At 41.2% G+C, this 23,089-nt stretch overlaps 2 protein-coding genes across 2 annotated transcripts in view; one reads left to right on the top strand and one right to left on the bottom strand.

The window, feature by feature from the left end:
• The window catches only part of rin1b (Ras and Rab interactor 1b), a gene marked incomplete at both ends in the record, with an annotated part of 54,140 nt that overhangs the window by 9,343 nt on the left and 21,708 nt on the right, over positions 1 to 23,089 (top strand). The window lies entirely within an intron of this gene.
• Positions 1,123 to 22,008, bottom strand: LOC310875569 (myosin heavy chain, fast skeletal muscle-like). The gene is made up of 42 exons (XM_083788848.1): positions 21,956 to 22,008; positions 21,077 to 21,118; positions 20,339 to 20,557; positions 20,110 to 20,253; positions 18,729 to 18,885; positions 18,597 to 18,624; positions 18,383 to 18,494; positions 18,181 to 18,273; positions 18,020 to 18,083; positions 17,784 to 17,882; positions 17,596 to 17,699; positions 16,985 to 17,123; positions 15,628 to 15,746; positions 15,176 to 15,325; positions 14,908 to 15,078; positions 14,607 to 14,794; positions 14,245 to 14,360; positions 13,805 to 13,869; positions 13,389 to 13,476; positions 13,022 to 13,139; positions 12,813 to 12,936; positions 12,584 to 12,720; positions 11,082 to 11,337; positions 10,054 to 10,296; positions 9,677 to 9,853; positions 9,449 to 9,594; positions 9,274 to 9,364; positions 8,799 to 9,188; positions 8,417 to 8,543; positions 8,200 to 8,318; positions 7,746 to 7,942; positions 6,402 to 6,585; positions 6,097 to 6,262; positions 5,315 to 5,439; positions 4,898 to 5,206; positions 4,175 to 4,378; positions 3,596 to 3,721; positions 2,932 to 3,102; positions 2,290 to 2,394; positions 2,091 to 2,186; positions 1,473 to 1,601; positions 1,123 to 1,356 (listed from the first exon to the last, which is right to left on the bottom strand). Exons 3-42 carry the CDS (start codon positions 20,543 to 20,545, stop codon positions 1,336 to 1,338), a joined length of 5,805 nt encoding a protein of 1,934 aa, XP_083644974.1. The 5' UTR covers positions 20,546 to 20,557; positions 21,077 to 21,118; positions 21,956 to 22,008; the 3' UTR covers positions 1,123 to 1,335.

The following is a 23,089-nucleotide window of genomic DNA, read 5'->3' as shown; positions in this document are numbered from 1 at the left end:
TGTGAGTTTGAGCTCGACAGGCCCCTTTTGATGTCAATCAATCAAGTTACCTCAATTCAAGTGGCAAGATGCCAAGAATATTTATATATTTTTAAATATTTAAATTAAACCTTTAAATTAAACCATGCGAACCTTCATGTGGTCTACCTGCACAGCCTTTGTGATCTACTGGTAGATCGCGATCTACCTTTTGGGTACTGCTGCTATAAGGGGACGGACAGGAGAGGCACGCATCTGCGTCAGAAGCGGTTGTAGCCAACGCATACCGAGGGTCCGAGGCGCCAGAATAAATTAGTTTGTTGACCTTGCCGATTACATTTTAGGCTGCTATAAATAATCACACCAAAGATCGTAACACTGTACCGTTACTATATTTCCACACTCACTCCAGAAAGAAACAATGTCGTGCAGAATGTCTCATTTAAAGTCTTCAAATGTATAATAATCTTTTGAAAATAGCAGATCTACAAGCTCACAATGCGTCGCATCGCAACGCATTGTGAGCTTGTAGATCGCATAGCAGCGCCCAAGTCCCTTTAACTTACTAGGCGCTACATGGTTACCGACTGGCCAGCTTTATGTTACGACGTGTGCTCCAGAAACTGATGTCCAAAATTATATTTATTAGCTGCCAAAGTCCTATACTTTTACATAAGCAAAATAGTGTATCAGACATACTGTGCAGAATGCTTCATGCAGCCTTGAATCACGGTCTAGAAACTGTTTGCCTCAGTCAGCAACACCTGCACCTGATTAGGGTCAGGATTAAATACCCGCCCTGTAACCACGGCAACCTAACTTGATTGACAAGCCCTGCAGTGACATCATTGAGACAGTAAGGAGGCTCAAATGGCTCTATTTTAAATGGCTGAAATGTAAAATTATGTAATAATGATCAAAATCTACAAAGTAACTATAGTGACAAACGTTTTCAAATAATTGTAGTGGAGTAAAAGTACTGCATTTGCCTCTGAGACGTCCTATAGATACAATAACATCTTTGCAATGGTTTGCAGTGTGGACGTGTGAGTTGGAACCAGGATACTCTGACAAACCTGACAATACAAAGTGATTGACAAAGTAATGACAACAAGAAACAACACAATGCTTTTGTTGCCACCTTTATTGAATACAATGGGTCATATTTTATGACTTCCTGAATACAATGGGATATATTCTATGACTTTCTGAATACAATGGGATATATTCTATGACTTTCTGAATACAATGGGATATATTCTATGACTTTCTGAATACAATGGGATATATTCTATGACTTTCTGAATACAATGGGATATATTTGATGACTTTTTATGGTGAGTTGTATTGCAGAACTTATTCAGCAGCCTCCTTGCCCTGTAAAATAGGAATATGCCATTAGATATTCAACATATTTTTTGTTTGTTTTGTTAAATCTTAGTTAAAGACAGCCAACATAATACACCTTCATATCATATTGCACATGTATTTACCTTGGAGTCACGACTTTTAGCTCTCAGCTTGTTGACCTGGGACTCAGCGATGTCCGCACGCTCTTCAGCCTCCTCTAGCTCATTCTGAACCTTCCTGCACTTGGACAGGTGAGTGTTGGCTGCTTCCTCCTACAATGTGATAGAGATGGTTCAAAGCATAGATATTAAAAAAAATAGATGCCTCATTGGCCACTGCAGTTCGTTGGAATGATGTGTGTCGACGGGAGGGCGGAAGAATTTAAGGCACGCTACGTCACGCTGCCACTCAAGTGACTACTGGCCAATCACACAAGCGCATCTTTTCCGGGACTTATCAGACCCGAACATGCGCTCTGTGACGGGGCTTCGCAAGGAATCTCGGGATTTTCTTGCTCCAGAGGAGAAAGGGGCCTATACGTATATGTCTATGGTTCAAAGCCTCAATATTTGAATCAGAGCACCTTACAATTATAGACCAAGCAAAGACAATTTCAGGAAAAAACTGTAAAGTGTTATAGTCATCGTAGCTTAGATTTCATTTAGTTTCCAGTCAGTGGAAAAAGGTAGTCGACGAACATTTTTCGTCTTGGTTTTAGTCGACGAAAACAACACTGCTAAAGATGTATATGTTTCTCTTACCGCTTCCTCTGCCTGCCTCTTGTAGCCCTTCACCTTCATCTGCAGCTTGTCTACCAGATCCTGAAGCCTGGCAACATTCTTCTTGTCCTCTTCAGTCTGAAGTGAGAGAATTTATAACATTAGTTGTATGTGTTCATGCAATCTATTCATTTAGTTAGTGGCATGACGGTTATTTAAGTGAACATGGCATATACAGCACCTGGTACGTCAGCTCCTTCAATCTCCTCTCGGACTTGCGGACACCTTTAATAGCGTCTGCTCCGCCTCTCTGTGCAGATTCAACCTCTGCCTCCAGCTCACGCACCTTCACAGTTGAATTAAAGTTTAGGCATTTAGCAGACTCTCTTAATCAAGAGCGATTTACATTAAGCAAGAACAAAAAAAGCATGGCAATACATCAAAGTAGTTATCATGAATCATACGTAAGCTAAGAACGCAACAGTGCAATATCTATAAAATTAAACTATACATTATACTCTATAGTGTTATGTTTACATAAAAAGCTATAAGTCTACATAAACTGCTATCTAAGTCTACATAAAATGCTGTCCACGTTACATAAGTTGAGCCTTTGCATACGCCTGTAGGAGGTCGAGGCTAGGGCAAGTACTACGGCAAGTGCTACGGGCTAAGATGGAGTCTGAAGAGGTGTGTTTTCAGACTGCGGCGGAAGACTGGAAGTGAATCTGTAGTTCTGATTGCAATGGGAAGTGCATTCCATAGTTTTGGAGCCAGAAGGGAGAAGAGTTTGGGACGTGTGGAGTGGAATTATACATTATGATATGATTTATTCTTAGTTCGTTGACTATAAGCCGCGTTGGAAGTAAACCACACATCTTACCCTGCCCTCCAGTTTCTGGAGCTGCTTCTTGCCTCCCTTCATGGCCAGGTTCTCAGCCTCGTCGAGGCGGTGCTGCAGGTCCTTCACGGTGACCTCCAGGTTCTTCTTCATCCTCTCCAGGTGAGAGCTGGTGTCCTGCTCCTTCTTCAGCTCCTCAGCCATCATAGCAGCCTGGAAAGAAGATAAAAAAGGTACTGCATTGTCCCGCAAGGAAATAATTGACTCTGCATTATCACACTTGGCAACAAACATAGTACATAGAAATGTTGACTGTGAGAAAACATCTTGTTAAAATGATAACGATAACAGGTAATAATAAGGTAACAAACAGATACTAATGTCTCTGTGACCAGAGAGAAATTAACAAACCAGGATGGAATGAATAGATTATTTTGCTAGTTCACTCTGCACTGTTTTGATTGATTGATTGCAGTATTCATTGACAGTTTGCAGAATTACAGTACAGTACTGTAGCATTCTGAACCATCCACCTGAAGCACCCCAGAATGCTGGGTTCAGGATGTACACATATTTCCGATTATAAAGACTGAAAATGTGTTCGTGGAATTCTCTCAATTGTAATCATATTAAGCATGCCATAAGGATGTCTAATTGTGACGTCCTGGTAGTTTTGATAAGGGGCAGCAGAGCTCCTATAACTTACATCAGTGATGGCTTTCTTGGCCTTGTCCTCAGCATTCCTTGCTTCTTGAACACTGTCGTCCACTTCACCTTGGACCTGGAGCAGGTCAACTTCAAGTTTCTTCTTGGTGTTCAAAAGGCTTGTATTCTAAAAAAATTAAGATTCAGTTTAGCAATGCAAGAAGTATGCATGACTTGTTGTCGAAAGGCTCATGGAGATCGAGGCTGTATGTTAAATGTGCTGAGAGTTTTTCCATTGACTTTAAACCCATTTAGGACGGGGGAACCCCTTTTGGTGTTTTAAGCATTATGTTATACTTTTAACTATTGGAAAATAGGTTGTAGATCTGCTATTTTTGAAAAGTTGTGGCGAAAATCTTTGACTATTATATTCTTTCAGAGCGAATGTTTTTAACTCAAATCTTTGCTTCTGGGGGGGGTCCCTGGAACAACATATTTTCAGATGGGGGTCAAGGGCTAATTACATATCATTTTTTGGGGTCATTGACATAAAATATTGAGCACCACTGATACAGAAACATATACTGTAGGTATTTCAGAAAACTGTCAGGATTTAGAAGTACATTTGTAGAATCTTTACCTGAGAGTGCAACAGTCCAGCGCGCTCAGTGGCGTCCACCAGCTCCTGCTCGGCCACTTTGCGGCCTCTCTCCGTCTGTTCCAGAGCCACTCTCAGCTCGTCGATCTCTGCCACCATGAGGCCGTTCCTGCGCTCCACCATGGCCGCCTGCTCCTTCATGTCTTCTCCGCCTCTGACGGCGTCGTCAAGGTGCAGTTGGGCATCCTACAATAAATCACACATTTGATGCAGTGTTGATTTTGACGGCACATTTAGATTTTTAAGTTTAGAATTTAGAAGTTTTAGTCATAGTCTTTTGAATACTTTTCATTTAGTTTGTCACATTTTAGTCACCTGGAATGTTTTAGTGGTGTTTTTTTTTTAAACGTATATTTTGGCAGGCCTTGGTGCCGTCGTAATGGGCGATTTTACACTTGCTGAAAATAGCCTATCTACAAGCTCACAAAATGACTTGTGTCTTTTACTTATCTCTTGTCCACTAGTCCCTTCCTAACATTTTAGTCTAGTTTTTATTTGTTGACGAAATTGTCAATATACTTAGTCTTAGTTTTAGTCACCATAGCTTAGTTTTAATTTAGTTTCCATTTAGTTCTAGTCAGTGAAGAAAGGTAGTCGACGAAATCAACACTGATTTGATGTGGTCACGTTAAGAGAAACATCAGAAGCAGTTCAGAGCAGCAGTTCAGAGCAGTTCCATCGTATGTGTCAAAATATCCTTTGCACCTTAAGCTGTCCCTGGACGTTCCTCAGTTGCTTCTGGGCCTCAGCAGCCTGGCGGTTGGCGTGGCTCAGCTGAACCTCCATCTCGTTCAGGTCTCCCTCCATCTTCTTCTTGATTCTCATGGCGTCATTCCTGCTCCTGATCTCAGAGTCCAGAGTGCTCTGCATGGAGTCGATCACCCTCTGGCTGTTCCTCTTGATCTGCTCCATCTCTTCGTCCTTCTCTGCCAGCTTCCTGTCCACCTCACCCTTGATCTGGTTGAGCTCCAGCTGCACACGGAGAATCTTGGACTCCTCGTGCTCCAAAGTACCCTGAAATGCAAAACAAAGGGATCAAAAGGTTTTTAATATAAATATAATATAAATATGTAAAACATATTGAAAGAAAATACAGACGTCTATAACCTAAAGGTTCAATACCTCGGCTTCCTCCAGGGCTGTCTGGATCTCTGACTTCTCCGTCTCTGTCTGCTTCTTGGACTTCTCCAGCTCGTGGATGCTCTTTCCAGTCTCACCGATCTGTTCAGTCAGGTCTGAGATCTCCTCTGCAGTGGATCCAAAGTAATGACTCAGTCAGCAAATAATATATGAATGAAGTTGTTTTTTTCCCCTGTTGCTCTTAACCCATTTAGACCTGAGACCAGATTCTACAAAAAGAATCATGACAGTTTTTTTTTTTTTTTTTTTTTTTTTGCGGCTTACGCCTTTTATTGATTTTTTTTTGAAGGGACAGACAGTAGGCTGACAGGAAACGGGAGAGAGATGGGGGGATGACATGCAGTAAAGGCCGTGTCGGGTCCGGGAGTCGAACCCGCGGCACACTGCGACTGGATTACCAGTCCGGTGCCCAGACCGTTACGCTACGGCCTGGGCCCATGACAGTTTTCTTAACATAGGTTTTTCTGAAAAACCTGTTTCTATATCAGTGGTTCTCAAACTATTTCATGTCAAGGACCCCCAGATTTATATGTATTTGGCCGCCGACCCCCATTTGATAATGTTCTCGGGACCCATCAGAAGCAAATATTTGAGTTAAAAACGTTCGCTCTGAAAGAATATATATATATATTCAAAGAGTTTTCAATTTATTTTCAAAAATAGCAGATCTACAAGCTCATAGTGCGGCACTCGGTGCCTATGAACACCAACACCAACAGGGGTTCTCGCCCAGAATGTGTTAAAGGAATGATAGTAAAACGTACGTTGCAGGTTCTTGTTCTCTCTCTTCATGGTCTCCAGCTGGTCCAGAGACTCCTCATAGGAGTTCTTCATCTTAAACAACTCAGTGCTGAGAGAACGAGCCTCTTTCAGAGCTCCCTCCAGCTCCGCCTGGCCCTCCTCATGTTTCTGCTTCCATTCTGCCAGGACCTGCACATACAATTTGTAATGAAAATGTGTAATTTACCTCCACGTTAAGGACCTGGCACACCGTTTGTAATGAAATGTGTCATTTACCCCCACTTTAAGGACACAATGATTATTTTTGTAATACTGTATGTCAAAACACCTTATCGAAGTTCCTCTGTTTCTTGTCGAGGTTGGCGGCCAAACCGTTGGCCCTCTCCACATCGACCATGAGGTCTTCCACTTCACCCTGGAGTCTCTGCTTGGTCTTCTCCAGAGAGGCACACTTGGAATTCACAGCCTCGATTTGCTCCTCGGCCTCCTGAAGACGCGTGACGAGCTTCTTCCTGTTGATCAGTTTTCAACGGAATCAGATTATTTGTGGGCAATATTTTGTATTATAGTGAGTGGTGCCTAGGGGTATTGAGCTTGTAGATCTGCTATTTCCACTCTTTCTGAAGATGTTTGAAAACATATGGACGTTTTTTTTTTTTTTTTTAAGATATTTTTTTGCGGCTTACGCCTTTTATTGATTTTAAGGGATAGAAAGTAGGCTGACAGTAAACGGGAGAGAGATGGGGGGATGACATGCGGTAAAGGCCGTGTCGGGTCCGGGAGTCGAACCCGCGGCACACCGCGACTGGATCACCAGTCCGGTGCCCAGACCGTTTCGCTACGGCCTGGGCCATATGGACGTTTTTTCAACATTGAAATGATTATCACGATTATGACGATTATGTCAATTTTATTTTATTTTTTATTTTTTATCTCAAGCGATTATCTTAAATAATTGCGATTGGACAGGCCCAGTGGCACCTGACAGTGTAAAAACCAAGCCCCCAGAGCATATGGGAAACGTTGAAGTCACCCCAACCCTTCTGGCCAAAGCTGGAACTGCAGGCAGGCGGTTTTGCTCGTGTGTCTAGCACGAGCAAAAGAGCATGCAGCAGCTGGGGTTTAACACAGAGCACTCATTCACGAGTTAGCGTTTTCGTATGACGTCAGGACTCGGCGCTCTATGGACCATTATGCAGACCGCGGCCATCTTAACATACTGTAAGTTAATGGCAAGGTGCTAACAAGGTGCAACTTCCCATAGACAGCCCATTCATCCAAACAGAAAAGTCCTATGTAATTGTATTACACAACGTCAAACTCACCAACATTGCAGCTGTATAAAAAGCTTGAATTATTCTCTTTTTATCCTCAAAGTGTTTGTTTCATAAAAATCCACCGTAGACATGTTATGAGTTACTTTCTGTCTTTCTAAGTTTTGCCATTTGGAAGTGCTCGTTAGAGATCACTCAACTGCCCATGCGTAACCACCTGTTTTGAATTTGCACATAATGCAGGAGGCAGCAGGACATTGCTTTACTGAAAACGAGTGCTTCCAAACTCTGATGGCAAGATGGCCGCAGTCTGCAAATGGTCAATAGTGTGTACTGAATATTCAAATTTTCTTAGATGGAGCTGTATATACTCTATAGTAAAAACACTGCTGACTTACTTGGCCTCCTCCAGCTCCTCGGTGCGTTGGACGGCATCAGTCTCATACTTGCTCCTCCACTGACACACCTCAGCGTTGGCCTTGGACATTCCACGCTGCAGCTCCGCCTTGGCCTCCTGCTCCTCCTCAAACTGCTCCCTCAGGAGGTCACAGTCGTGGCGAGAGGACTGCACGGCGTGAGCCAGGGCGTTCTTTGCCTGTCAGAAAATGTATGAATGAAATGACAAAAGAATCACTCCCGTGTGAAGTGAGGGTCGCTCTTATCATACAATTTGCGTCCTCACCTTCCTCTTCAATGTTTGTGTTTGCACAAACAATCAAAACTGGCCATTCATTGCCAATGGCATTCAATGATTGTGTTAGGACAATATGTTTGTGTTTACACAAACCCTCAAATTTGGCTAGAGCCCCTCAAAAATGTTAAACTAAAAAGGGAAAATAATCTGTTCCTCACCTTAACCTCCTCTTCAACGTGTCTCTTCAACTCCTCAATCTGTTGGGTGAAGGCCTGCTTGCCTCTGGTGAGCTGAGAGACCAGAGATTCCTTTTCCTCCAGTTGACGACCAAACTCACCTAAATTAGACATTTGAATATACGTTTTAAACATTTTAAAAAGCATTATCTCCATCTCTAATTATAATTCTCTCTAAAAAAAAGGACAAATGATTTACCGTTCTCTGTCAACAGTCTCGCTCTCTGAGCTCCAATGTCATTGATCTGGCGAACGTTCTCGTCACTCTTTGCCTTGATTTCACTAAGTTGGTCCTCAAGGGTGCGACACATCTTTTCAAGATTTCCCTGGAAACGAACATTGGACATGTTCAATCATCGTTGTTTTTCTTCCAGATAGGTTAATTGCTTTGATTTAAAGTCTACAATTCAGCCTCGTTCACAAGATTACTTGGTTTAAACATTCCCACTGTTAAATCTGACCTGGGTATAAAGACTGCCTTTAAATGCCCCAAACATGTGGAACTATCAGTTTTAAAATTGGAGTATTTCATTTAACTTCAAACGGTCACTTTGATATTATACACAGGCATTCCCTCGCACCTTTGCCTTAGAAACAGCCTCCATGTTGCTGGACAGGTCATCGATCTCCATCTTGTATTCACTCTTCTCCTTCTCCAGTTTCTGCTTGACTCTCTGGAGGTTGTCGATCTGCTCGCCCAGTTCCGCCACGCTATCGGCCTGTTTCTTACGGAGAGCGGAAGCGGTGGCCTCGTGCTGCAGGGTGGACTCTTCAAGGTCACGGCGCAGCTTCTGGAACTCGGCCTCGCGCTTCTTGTTCATCTCGATCTGAGCGGCGGTGGCTCCTCCGGCCTCCTCCAGCCTCTCGCTGATCTCTTCAAGTTCCCTGGAGAGGTCGGCTCTCTGCTTCTCCACTTTGGCACGAGCGGCGCGCTCCGCCTCGATCTCCTCCTCCAGCTCTTCAATACGAGCCTTTCAAATGAATGATGTTGGATTAACATTTCAAATAAAATAACCATTTACTCTTACTCATTTATTTTACAGAAAATAAGAATACCTGGAGTTCTTTGATCTTCTTCTGCAGCTGGGCCCCCAAAGATTGTTCATCCTCAATCTTACTCAGAAGCTGGCTTACTTCAAAGTCCTTCCTGTTGAATACAGTACATCATATTTTAGTGTCATTCTGCAGGTGGTTTCTCTACATGACATTTCATATGGTTGGTTCACATTACTTCTTTATCTTCTCGTCAGATTGCTGCTTGTCATTTTCCAGGTCCATGATGGATTCCTGGGACAGTTTCAGATCACCCTCAAGCTTTCTCTTGCCTCTCTCGAGGTCCATGCGGAGCTTCTTCTCTTGCTCCAGAGAACCCTCCAACTGAACAAATATTTTTTTTTCTTCGTATTAGTCAGTGCAACAATATGATTATCAAAACATCTGTTAGACTTGATGAACTCACGTCGTCAACTTGCTGTTCCAGCTTGGTCTTGGCCTTGGTCAGAGTGTTGACTTTGTCCTCCTCTGCCTGCAGGTCATCCAGGGTCTGCTGATGGGCCTCTTGGAGTGCTTTTTTCTCTTTCGTCAGCTTAGCGACGCATTCATCCTGAGAGGCCATCTCCTCAGTCAGGTTCTTCACCTGATAGAAGCAGAACATAATGTGTTGTCATGGAATGGATTGGTGCTTCTCAAAGTGGATTCCAGGGACTCTCAGGGTTCCTTTGGGGGAGGGGGTCTGAATTTACCCTTACAAGATCCGTTACTCTCACAGTATAGATTGACACTTACAAGTCTGTAACTAGAGCGTATGATCTTGAATCTAGTGTGTATAATGTATACCTTGTTTTCAGTGGCGTGTTTTTCCTTCTCCACTTTGGCCAAGGTGAGCTCCAGGTCATCAATGTCCTTCTTCAGCTCTGAGCATTCATCCTCCAGCTTCCTCTTCTTGGCGGTCAGTTCAGCGTTGATCTCCTCCTCGTCCTCCAGTCTCTCGGTCGTCTCTTTGAGCTTTGCCTCCAACTGGATCTTACTTTTAATAAGACCTTCACACCTCTCCTCCGCGTCGTTCAGAGCCTCGTCTCCCTGGTCAAAGGCATACGTGAGGGAATAAGTCAGCATTTTGTTCTGGGTGAGATATATGAGATTGGTATTGCAATCGCTTCCTGGGGACACAAGGGACATTAACAGACTGAACAAGCTGGTAAAAAAGGCAGGCTCTATCATTGTTAAGAGCCTGGACGGCGGAGGTGAGGACAAAGAAGAAGCTGGAGGCTATCGATCGTCTCCAACAGGATATACTATAGGCCTATCAACCTCTTCGAAAAGGATATAATATAGTAGTGTATCAATCTCCTCCAAAAGGAATAGTAGCGCATACAGTAGGTGAGTAGCAGTTGCATATCCAAATTCACCCTCCCCCACAGAAGATTCAAGAATGACACTTTGGGTCAGGCCCTTGTGTTGGTAGCCATGTATCTACAGTATGGTATACAATGATGCCAACCACCAGGCATTCTCTGTCATGGTCTGCAATGTATACCATCAGCGACGTAGAGTCTGTGGGGGCCACGGGGCCACAGCCCCCATGAAGATTCCCAGGGCCCCTTTAGGCCCCCATGAAGATTTTTCGTGGACATTTTACATTTACATTACATATTTTCTGGGAATTCCGAACATTTTGGACCTCTCCGCCGGCAATCTGAGAATCCCATCGTCAAATATTCGGGGGGGGGGGGGGGCCCTTGAGGATTTATCAAACTCTTCGGCTCTGTATACCATGGCAGAGAATGCCTTGTGGTCGGACTCTACATCTACATTCTACTTAAGATAAACCATATGAAATATTAGCAACATTTCCCGTTACTTACTGATGCCGCTGACTGTGCAAGGTTATTCTTCTCCTGCACAATAGCCACCAATTTCTCTTCCAGTGTCTTCTTCAAAGCCTGGGCAGAGGCCAGGTCAGTCTTCATCTTTTCATAGTTCTCCTTCATGTTCTGCAGCTCCTTCTCAGTCTCAGCGCTCTGCAGGAGAGGCTTGATCTTGTAGTAGACCTTCATCCATGGCCAGTGTTTCACATTGACGAATGAGCGGAGGTTGAACTGGATGGTGTAGATGGCGTCTCTGTGGACGACAGTTTCAGTGGATCATGATTGAAATGCAGATCGAGGGTTTCCATGTAATACTTATATTATATAATTGTGTTAATTATAGTCGTTACTATCGTTGTCATTATTATTGCTGTTGGTATTATTATTTTCCTTTCCACTGTCATCAAAAGCTTGCTCTGCAATGTTTGCTATTTTTGAGGGGCGACAGCCCCTCCTATGTCCAGCTTTTGGTGTGTGTGTAACCCAAACGTTGTCCTAACACAAACACAACACCTAACACAACGCGCGAGGTCTTGCCCTGAAATTTTTTTTTCAGGGCAAGACCTCGACCTCGCGTGTGCCGACTCGGCCCCCAGCCTGGTACCCTAGTCAAAATATGGCCCTTGAGGAAAGTTCATTGGGGAACCCTGATGTATGATGATGTACGATGACAAGATAAGAAGATGATATGATAAGGGGCGCCAGCCCCTCCTATACACAGGTTTAATGTTTGTCTTTAGTCCAATGTTCGTTTTGGAAACACAATGAAGGGAAAATTTACGTCATAATGTGTCATTTACGCCATATTGTCTCTTTATTGTTTATGTTGTTTAATGTTTGTTTTACATCACCATTACATCACCTATTCAACTTTAATATATTAGCGCACCTCAATTCACACGGGTGTGATTTTTTTATTAAACAGCAATGACAATGTTTAATTAGATAGGGAGGGGGTGAGATTATTATACATGCAGTTTATGCTGTCAAAATATGACCCCCCCCAGACAAAAAACATTTTGTGTTTGAATTAGACACTCATGCTTTCTAAGGTGTGATTTGGGGCCCTAAAGATGAATACAAAATGAATATCAACATCCTAATACTGTCCAATAATTAGAAAAGTCACAATTTTGAAAAATTGCAAAGTGTGGTTGCCGCAGTCGCTTACATAGGCCCCTCCCTAATAAGCAAATTTCTATAACGCTTGAATAGTTTGGTCTTCTGCAAGGGAATTTATCTCTTTATAAACTATTGTAAAACATAGATTTTATTTTAGTTACGTAACCAACAACAGCCAATCAGCTACTACAAACGTTATGCAAAGCTCAGCCAATCACAGCAGAAGTTAGGTAGGTTACTCCGGAAGAAGAAGAATAAAAAAGTGTGACAATAACTAGTCTGGTTGCATAATAATATTAGTGTGGTTTGATATTTAGTGCAATTTGTAATAATAATAATTACAAATTACACTAAATATCAAGATGTTTTCAAAGTACCTCCTAGCCATCATCTTGACAAACTCCTTCCTCATGATGTAAGCTCGTGCGAGTGCCTGAGTCATGGTGACCAGAGTAGCCAGCTTCTCATCTCGCAACTCCTCAAGGACACCCAGCAGACCAGCTTTGAAGAACACCTGAATACAATGTTACAAACACTGTAACTAAACAACCATAACATCTAGTTTTAGTCCTCTGTCCATATTGTTAAACCAGGGAGTGTGTTTACCTTGGTGTGTCCAAACTTGTACTCATCAACGGGAACGTCAATGGACCCAAGCAGCTTCTCTGAAGCTTTCTTGTTGTCCATGAATGCGCCTTCAGGACATGCGCTGGCGTTCAGTACTTTGTATCTGTTTTGCAGAAGTTCATGGTCATTTTGCATGCCTCCCGTTAATAGGTTTTGAACTAAAAGCTTCTGGGAAAATGAATTGATACCTCTGCTTGAAGTCAGCATAGGGGATTCTGCTTGGGAAGCCCTTTCTACAGATCCTGATGCCCTCCAGCACACCGTTACACCTCAGCTGGTGGATGACCAGGAAGTTCTCCATAAGTCCTGTAAATATGTTGCTTTGTTATTATTACAGCAAAAGAGTTACGTGTACACACTGGCCAAAATGGCATTTAATGAGTCAAAACGAGTAAACCAAAATCCATGTGATTGTGGTTTTGGTTCTGGTTACATACAGAAGAATGTCATTTGCATCTTATGGAGATCTCCATGGAGATGTTAGTGTATTCTGTGTTGTACCCATATATGTCAGCGTTTGCTATAATTGTTTGGGCAAGGATATTTTCTGTTTACCTGGACACTTGGACTCGTTGGGAATCAGGCAACGCACAAAGTGAGGATGAGTGCTCCTCAAGTTGGTCATCAGCACCCCCAAGTTTGCCTATTGAGACATAAAAGAGCCAATTAGACTTATTATTAGTAAAAAGTGATAGAATGTTGTACTTTTTCTTCCACTATAATTATTTTAACTCTTTAGATACTACTTACTTTGCAGATGTAGATTGTTTCTAAAACATACTTTAACCACTTAAACGCTATTTTAAACTTTAGCCATTCAAATATATCAGATCTACAGGCTTTCTGTGACACAGAAATAGTTTAATAACAACATTAAAAGACTATTTCTTACTGATGATATAAGGTTGATAATAATAATGCTTAATTCTTACGGGAATATAATGTTGATAATAATGAATAGATATTCTTACCCTAAAAGCACTAGACACAGTCTGCATGGAACCACCCTTCTTCTTGCCTCCCTTCTTTGTATTATCTGTATATTTGTTATAATCATGAGTTATCATTAGTTATACAGAATGAAAATGCCTCCCCTCTTGTGTGTTTATAGTATTGATTAGGGCTGTCAATCGATTAAAAATGTAATCAGATTAATCACAGCTTAAAAATGTATTAATCGTGATTAATCACCATAATACAGTGGTTGAGGGATTTCCAGGGGGGTCCCAGCTAGATAGTTAGGAACCAAATGACCCTTATGGGTCTGTAACTCAGAGTGTACAAGTGGAACCAAATGGACCCGTTAGGGTCCTTTTGGTTCCATTTGTACACTCTCTACGTTTGGGAACCACTGCCACAATATTCCCTCTCTATCCGAACCAATTGTTCAAACCAATTGTAATAAACGTACCTTCAGGCTCAGGTGGGGGATATAACGTACACAGCAGCTTCACTGAAGACTTCTGGTATAGCTGTACCACAGAGTCGTTGAGGGGATCCTTGTTCTTCTCTAGCCAGCCTGTGATGCTGTTGATTGATTGATTGAATACTTTATTAACAGTTTGCAGAAAAACACAGGAATGTACAGTTCAATACAAGATCTGCTAAGAGGATTTAGACCCAAGAAGGCCTATGGCTTGTTTCCATTGGGGTCCTCCATACTCAATCCATCGAAAACTATAGTCCACAGTTCCGGTTATTATATGATATATAAGGTAGGTAGGTACTGGCATGGATGGATGGATAGATGGATAGATATAGGGTTGTGTTCACCTGTAGTCCACAGTTCCAGCGTAGTGGACCAGGGAGAAGTGAGCCTCGCCCTTGCCTTTACCAGGCTTGGGTTTCTCAAAGGCCTTGTTCTTCCCCAGATGCTGGTCTAATAACTTCTCTGAGAAAGACTTGTCTGTAGCCTTTGGGAACATGCACTGCTCTTCAAGGATGGAGAAGATGCCCAGGGGCTTTGGAAAGGAGACAAAAGACACAAATCAACAAAAACGTAGTGCCAATGACAAAATAAATTATATTACCATCTCAGTCAGCTCAATGCAGACAGCCATGCCCATGTACCTACCTTCTCAATGAGCTCGATGCAGATAGCCAAGTCCATGCCGAAGTCAACGAGATCCCAGGGAATTCCCTCTTTCATGTACTCTTCTTGTTCCAGAACAAACATGGTGTGGTTGAAAAACTGTTGCAGTTTCTCATTGGTGAAGTTGATGCACAGCTGCTCCAGGGTGTTGAACTGTGAGAGGAATTATCATTAGCCCAATCTCTTGTAATTGTGTAACAACTGTGACAAAAAATAATTAGTGTCCCACTTAAAACAAGTCCATGCTTACATCAAAGATTTCAAAACCAGCGATGTCCAGCACACCAATGTAGAAGTTTCTCGGCTGCTTGGTGTCCAGCATCTCGTTGATCCTAATGACCATCCACAAGAACAGCTTCTCATAGATGGACTTAGCCAAGGCACCGACTGAGTTCATTACCTAAGGAAATAGGAACATTATTAAGGGACTAGGTGAGAATTACACAATTTACAATTTAAGCATTTAGCAGACGCTCTTAATTACATTTTAGCCTGAGATTAGCTGCTCATAGACACACACAAACAAGCACGCAGACCGACGGACATGGTGCAAAACATAATATTGAGACAATATTGTTGGAGGATCATTGTAATTATGATTTAAGATTATGAAAAAAGATATCAATAGTTCTTATGGTATGCTGTGTTGAGAATATAAGTGTGTATGAAATCAGAAAATGGAAATAATGTAACTTTACTCACCTGTGGCACAGTTTGTCCTTTAGTGACAAATTCGTTCCCCACTTTAACTCTGGGGTAGCAGTATGCCTTAAGCATATCCGCTGAGTTCAGACCCAACAGGTAGCAGATCTTGTCAGACACTGAAATGATTGCAATGAATTTACAATTAAATTAATTTGCAATTTACAATTTAGGGATTTAGCAGACGCTTAATCCAGAGAGTGACTTAAGCAAGGTAAACACAAGGTAATACGTCAAATGCATACAGCTAGTAATCTAGGACCATAAAACCATGAAATAACCTTCAATATAAAGAGTATAATATGAATAAATAATGAAAATATATTTAACACATATTTAGCTTAGTTCATTTAGAACAGTGGTTTTCAACCAGTGGTCCGGGGACCACCAGTGTTCCTTGATGAGGTTCCAGGTGGTCCCCAGCTAAATGATGGAGAGTTGGTAATCAAATGGACCCTTATACCACTGATTTAGTGGTTTTCAACCCTTTTCATATCAAGGCCGATTATTTATTCGTTATTTGAGCATTTGGCTACCATAGGAGAGATAACAGGTTAAACGTTGATCAAAATAACAATAATTCTACATTCTCTAATTGTGTGCAGACTTCTTGTAAATTATTTAAGTAAAGCAGATGTTTAAAGGACAACTTTTTTTCAACCAACGTTCATGTTTTAGGTTGTTATTAGAGAAAGTAAAAGATGTGTACATTTTTCTTCATTTGCTGCTTTCTTTCGTTTTGGGGGCGGGGGCATTCGAGCATGGGGCTAAATATGTATTTTTATAGCAATAACATTTTTTATTATTTACTCTAGTCCTACTAAACCCCAAGAAATTACATCTGGCCACAAAAGATCACGAGATCTACTGAATGTGTCAAACTGACATATTGAGCCTATAACACACAGTGTGGCTTCCCCCCAATAGGCTACCTTCACATTCAGTAGATCCTGTGATCTTCCGTGGCCAGATGTAATTCCCTGGGGTACATTAGGACTATAGTAAATAATAAAATAATAAATCGCCATAATATTTTGTAAAGAAATACATATTTAGCCCTATGCTCGAATGCCCCCGCCCCCTGTCAAAAAACGCTAAAATCCCTAAAACGAAAGAAAGCAGCAAATGAAGAAAAATTTACACTCATCTTTTACTTTCTCTAATAACAACCTAAAGTTGTCCTTTAACAATAATTTATCTCTTGAGAGCGTCAAATGGACCCATATAAAGGTCAATTTGGTTACCAACTCTCCATCATTTAGCTGAATGGGGACCACCTGGAACACCCTCAAGTTGAAAATCACTATAAGTAAATAGAAGACTATCATCTTGATTTTTGTTGAAAGATGCCGCTCACCCTCGGTGCCGTCTGGCTCCGCCTGCTCCTCACGCTGCTTCTGCTTGAAGCTCAACACCCCATGATGCATCACTGCACCGGTGAACTTGTAGATGCCCTGTTTATCCTCACCGCTGAAGCCCAGGATGTCAATAGCATCCTGATGTCAATAAGCAAGAGATGTGTTCAAAAAGATTAAGATTAAGCATTATTGCAAATGGTGCATTTATATAACACCTTTATCCAAGGCGCTTTACATAGATTGTGCATTACATTCACCCCATTCTCACACACATTCACACACCGATGCCGGTTGGAAACCATGCAAGGCACCAACCTGCACATCGGGAGCAATTAGGGGTTCAGAGTCTTGCTCAAGGACACTTCGACACCAACTCTGGGGGAGCCCGGGTTCGAAATGGGAACCTTGCGGTTCCCATCCGGTCACTCTACCCCTGAGCCGTTCCCATCCGGTCACTCTACCCCTGAGCCGCTGCCAATTGTATTAGCAACCCAGTTTAAAATAGGATTTATTTTTGGGAGGTCATGGCCTGAATAGAAAAAAATATTTTGCAGAGCAACTGACTGCAGTGCACAGTGAGTATTAGAACATTTAAATAATGTCCATTTACGTCTGTAGCGTCCAGCTCGACTTTGTCATCAATGCTGGCCACGGTGATCTGACCCATGCTGATCAGTGGGAAGTCGTAGGGGTTGGAGGTGATGAGACAACTTTCTAAAAAGGGGTGATAAAAGTGTGAACGTGTGTTTCTATTCATTGATTTGATGTTCTCACTGCATCATCAGTAATTCCACTTACCAATAATCTCAGGTTTGTGGTTGGTCATCATCTGGAAGAAGATATGGTAACCTCTCTCCAGAGGAAGCTGGTAGGTCACTCTAGACTTCTCCAGCAGATCTATATGGGTTGTACAACATAACTCATAATAATAATTAAAAATCTATATATATATATGGGCTGTACATAAGTCAAAATGTAATCCTCAAATTAACAAATATACTGTATAATTGATCATCCGTGAACTTCATACTTACATGTCTCAATATCAGCACTGGCCAATTTACCCGCATTGTTGAAATGGATCCTGATGAATTTACCCTGTTTGATATACCGGTAGGACAATTAGTTGCATCACCTCTACATTGTGAAATTATTGCAGGTTTTCTCATTAAAAAAGTTATTATTTTACACTTACAAAGCGAGAGGAGTTGTCATTCCTCACAGTCTTGGCATTACCATAGGCCTCCAGCAAGGGATTGGCTGCAATAATCTGATCCTCCAGTGAGCCCTAGAATTGAAAAATGTGGTCAGAATTTTTAAATTGAATTGCTATATTTCATATAAATGCTTTATGTTCCAAAACATGTATTTGTTAGAGTTAAAAACATACAACAGACCTTGATTTTACCACTATCGGCCGCCGATTTCTCTCCAGAGGCAGTGGCTGCTGTTGCAAAGTACTGGATGACACGCTTGGTGTTCACAGTCTTCCCAGCACCGGATTCTCCACTGGTTATAAATGCATACATTCAGAGAAATGCACTTAGTGAATGTCTGTACAATGTTCTTTTTTAATGCCTATATAGTATATTATAGATATTGGAAACTTACGTGATCAGGACAGACTGGTTCTCTCTATCTGTCAAATATAAAGCAAAACATTTAGTCATGGATACACAACACAAAACCATGATAGTTATATATTTGTTTACATTGTCCTGACTAGTTAATGAATGTACGTACCCATCAGCATGAACTGAAAGGCGTTGTCAGAGACGGAGAAGATGTGGGGTGGAGCCTCAATACGCTTTTTGCCTCTGTAGGCATTTACAACTTCCTGGTCGTACACTGGGAGCCACTTGTAGGGGTTCACAGTTGCACAGAACAAGCCAGAGTAGGTCTGAAGGGGAGAAGAGGGAGAACACAGCACTGAGCATGCCTAGCCTGGGCACCATTTCATGTTGGGTTATCCGGTCTGGAGTGGATGATATCCTTATCCTTCCGTTTGCTTGTTCCTGCCTGTCGACTACAAAACAATACTACAACATGACGTAAAGATATCATCCGCTCCCGACCGGATCATACAGACTTTTGAAACAGAGACCAGGCTTTCCTCCAAGGTGGAAAGCCTGGTGAGGCGAGGTTAGAGCATGCCACATATCTATCTGGGACAACACATCACTAGAGCAGGTAATATTACAGACACTCATGACTTCAAATTATGTGGCGAATTATCAAGTTAACGTCAGAACTAGGGCTGTGAATCTTTGGGTGTCCCACGATTTGATTCCGATTCTTGGGGTCACGATTAGATTTCTTTTTAAATTCAAAAGCATTTTTTTCCAGATTCAAAACGATTCTCTATTCAAAATGATTCTCAATTCAATACATAGGATTTCATCACGATCTACTCCAGCCTTGTGGCATGAAAGCGGAGTACATTTCTTAAAAAAGATTATTGTAAAGGTTTCATCAACTGAATGATGTGAATACACAACATTTTAACTTCTGACTGATCAAGTCTGACACTCGCAGTTACTTTTTCTCACTCAGTTACCAGAACAAAAAAAACTGCTGTAAAATGAATAAAATTGGTAAGCTTACACTAGCTAGTAGTAAAAATGCACACATGCAAAGTATGCAGAAACCCATAATGTATTGCACACGTTGATCTCAATCACTTGTGTTAAGCACAGAGACTAGAGACACACTCACACTAACGAGTTGCCTTGATGCCCGTTGCCTGTCAATGAGGGTCAGCTGGCTCCTCGTTGACAGACACACCTCAGCTGTGCTGAACTGAAGTGACTACAGTAACTTGAAAATGACTGAAGATTAGGGTAAGCTTACATTTCATATCACAAACAAAACACCATGTGTAGTGAATACTTCTGTAACTGTAACCAGAAAATAAAATAAATCGATTTTTGGAAATTATGAATCGATTTTGAATCGTCCATAACGGGAATCGCGATTCAAATCGATTTTTTTTTTTTTACACCCCTAGTCAGAACCATGTTTGTTGCATTTTCTATGCTTTTTCACTTTACATTACATTACATTTCTTTCTTTGCTATCGACTGGTGCAATTAGTGTACTGCTCTCAGCATGTAGAAAAGCTTACGTAGATCATCCATGCTGCATAACGCTCTTTGAGGTTATACAGGACAGAGGCTTCACTGAGGTAGGTCATCATGGCCATGTCCTCAATCTTGTCATACTTGGGAGGGTTCATAGGGGTGACGTCCGCCTCAGGGACAGTTCTTGTCTAAAAAGAAAAAGCTCAACTTCAGAATGTACTGAATCCAGTTGTACCGTGCAACTATTTGATTTTTAGATACACCTCTCCCTACCTCCTTCTTGTCGAGCGTTTCCACAGTGACTTTGCCACCTTCCTTGCTTAAGATCTTACACTTGAGGTACAGCTCGGCCTTATCAGCCACATATGCAGCCGTTTTGGCATCAAAGGGCGCACTTTGAGCTTCCATTCTCTCCCTCTCTGGCTTACGGAGATAAATGGCGGCCTTGCCGTACTGCTTCATCTCTTCGTCGGTACTCATGGTGGCGGCTTTCTGTAGACATTTGAAGAGAGGAGAAGCAAGCACTCAGTTGAGTAGTTCACAGTTAAGAATAGTGTGAGAATAGTCTATATCAGCGGTCCCCAAACTTTTTTGGCCGTGTACCCCCTGTTACCTCCTGACCTATGCGAGGCACCACACAGCGCTAAGTCTCATTGCATTTGGCCGAAATGTATAATTTTCTTAATGATTAGGATTCTTTAACTTTCTTAAAGGTTTACCCCCAGCAGCAGCAACGTTTCAGCCCATAGGCCTTTTTTTCATTTTTTTTTACGCTGAGGAAGGCCTACGGGCCGAAATGTCTGTTTGTTGCTGCTGCTGGGGGTAAACCTTTACCAAACAAAGAAAAAAATATAAAAAGTGAGTGCTGGTATTCGTTTCTACAGGCTTTCTGTAGAGTGTAGACAGACAAAAGGATGGTGTTGCCTTTGCTGACTTGAGATCTGAGCAGATCATTGTAGGACTATTCTTATAGCTTAGTGTAGGTTTAGTAGAAGAATTATGAACACTCACTTTTCCCCTCTACCAGTAGCAGTGAAACCTTGTGTGCAACTCCTGCGTGGGGGAAAACAACCAGACATCATTTTGAGGACATTAACATGGAGTTGAATGATTTAATACAATTTATAATCATTACATTATATGAATCCTATTGTTCATTCTTGCCACACTTCAAGAGAGACATTTTTAAATTGGTCATTTGGTCAATTGGTCACATTTGAAAGAGTGATCCATTCCAACCAATATTATCACATGCAATTAAATTAAATTATGCTTGCCCATTCAGTTCTTTTAATTGGTTTGTTATTTGCTTTTTTCTAATTTCACCAAGTTTTCTTTTTTTTTTATACAATTATAGCCATGTTTTCTTTTTTACTGAAGCAATGCTAGATTTTATTCCGCTTTCTAATACACTTTATTCCATTTTATGAATTAAGGTTACATTCAGAGGTGGTTATAATAGCCAAACTGTACTCAAGTAAAAATATTGCTAAATAATAATAATAATAACTCCAGTAGATAAAAGTACATGCAATGTAAATGATCATTTAACTAATCATAACATAATTGAAATGTCTAAATAGAAATGAATGAACAAAAGCTAATTCCAATCTGGCCTAAAAAAAAACAATTACACAGTCAATCATTTCAATCTGTATAATTTAACAGCAATCATGCTGTCCAATTCTGCGTGTGTATGTGGAAGATGTTTGTAGCTATGTGGCACTATTCTACGGAGTCGTGAAAATGAAATGCTAATATGTTTATGGTTTATATGACTAGGATCATCTAACAACCTCTAAAACATTTATACGACTAATGTAAATAGCTTAGATATCTAGCGCTAGATATCTAGCGCATTAATGAAGGACAGATGAAGTTCTCACTCACCGAATTAAACCCTGATCAGCTCTGCAGTGGGTCTGTGTGTCGTCCTCCTCGGCATGGCTTATATATTGAGTTTCTAATTGCATGCTATGCAGAAAGTAAAAGTAGGAATGGCCTTTAATGGTTCCAACTTCTTGTTGACATTGCAATAGCATCCGTATAGCCGAACCATTCCTGTGATACTTGATAGTGCATCTTGGAATTTCTTTTTGTTGTTGTGCGAGCCAGTGGCTGTCATATAAAAATAGCATATAATTGGCAAGGGTGGTGGGGCGCTGGGCTTGGTAATTGGTATAGTCATAACAGCATGTACTTGTCAGGTCAGATACATTATCTTAATATTCAGTGAGGAAAGTGTAAATACGTACATGTGTTAAAAATGGGAAATACTCCACTTAAGTAAAAGTACCCCAAAATTGTACATTACTTGAGTAAATGTAATCGTCCACGTTTCACCACTGGTATTTTCAGTGTATGCTTCACACTGCACTTCGTTTCAGGAGGAAACTTAAAGCTTTAGTTATCTTTTGGTGTTTTTGATATTATTATTATGTATTGTTTTTAGTCACGGTCACAGTTCAGATGGTTAGATGTCCAGATATCAGATGTTTTAATGGCACTGGCTTCAAGGTATGAGCACTGGACCTTGATCACTCAACAACGTCCTTGACCAGTCCATAAAAAACTTGCTTCAACTTCAACGCCATTTCTTTTCCTTGGCTCATCACATTTCAGCATACACTTCACCATAAATACATTTGTTAACATTCGTTGACACCTTCCATGTTAAATTGCAAACGCAGCTCTTCTCTGACACAGCTGAATACAGCCCAAGTTTGTTCAGGCAGATGCAAAGTAGCCTAAACCCAAATCTACAAATCCATCTCAAGTAAGTAGAATATTTTGTAAAAGTTTCTTCCGTAATATAATTAAAAAAGTGAAACTTTCATATATTCTCAATTCATTGTGCATAAAGTAAAGTATTTAAAACTTTTTTTTTGTTTTAATCTTGATGATTATGGCGTACAGCTCATGAAAATCAAAAAATCCTATCTCAATGAATTAGAATGTTTTACGAGACCACAAAAAAAATGTCGACCATCTGAAAAGTATATTAATGTATGCAGTTAATACTTG

Source organism: Protomyctophum parallelum, assembly GCF_964188405.1.
Source record: "Protomyctophum parallelum genome assembly, chromosome: 18".
Taxonomy (NCBI): domain Eukaryota; kingdom Metazoa; phylum Chordata; class Actinopteri; order Myctophiformes; family Myctophidae; genus Protomyctophum; species Protomyctophum parallelum.
Note: the sequence above shows the minus strand (reverse complement) of the source record. Positions and strands in the feature narration are given on the sequence as shown.

Excerpts from the sequence above, each read along its gene's own strand:
- LOC310875569 (XM_083788848.1), bottom strand. The coding sequence starts at position 20,545 with ATGAGTACCGACGAAGAGATGAAGCAGTACGGCAAGGCCGCCATTTAT. Across the intron at positions 20,254-20,338 it reads AAACGCTCGACAAGAAGGAG|ACAAGAACTGTCCCTGAGGC; the intron begins GTAGGGAGAGGT and ends TTTTCTTTTTAG. Across the intron at positions 18,495-18,596 it reads AACCAGTCTGTCCTGATCAC|TGGAGAATCCGGTGCTGGGA; the intron begins GTAAGTTTCCAA and ends ATTTATAACCAG.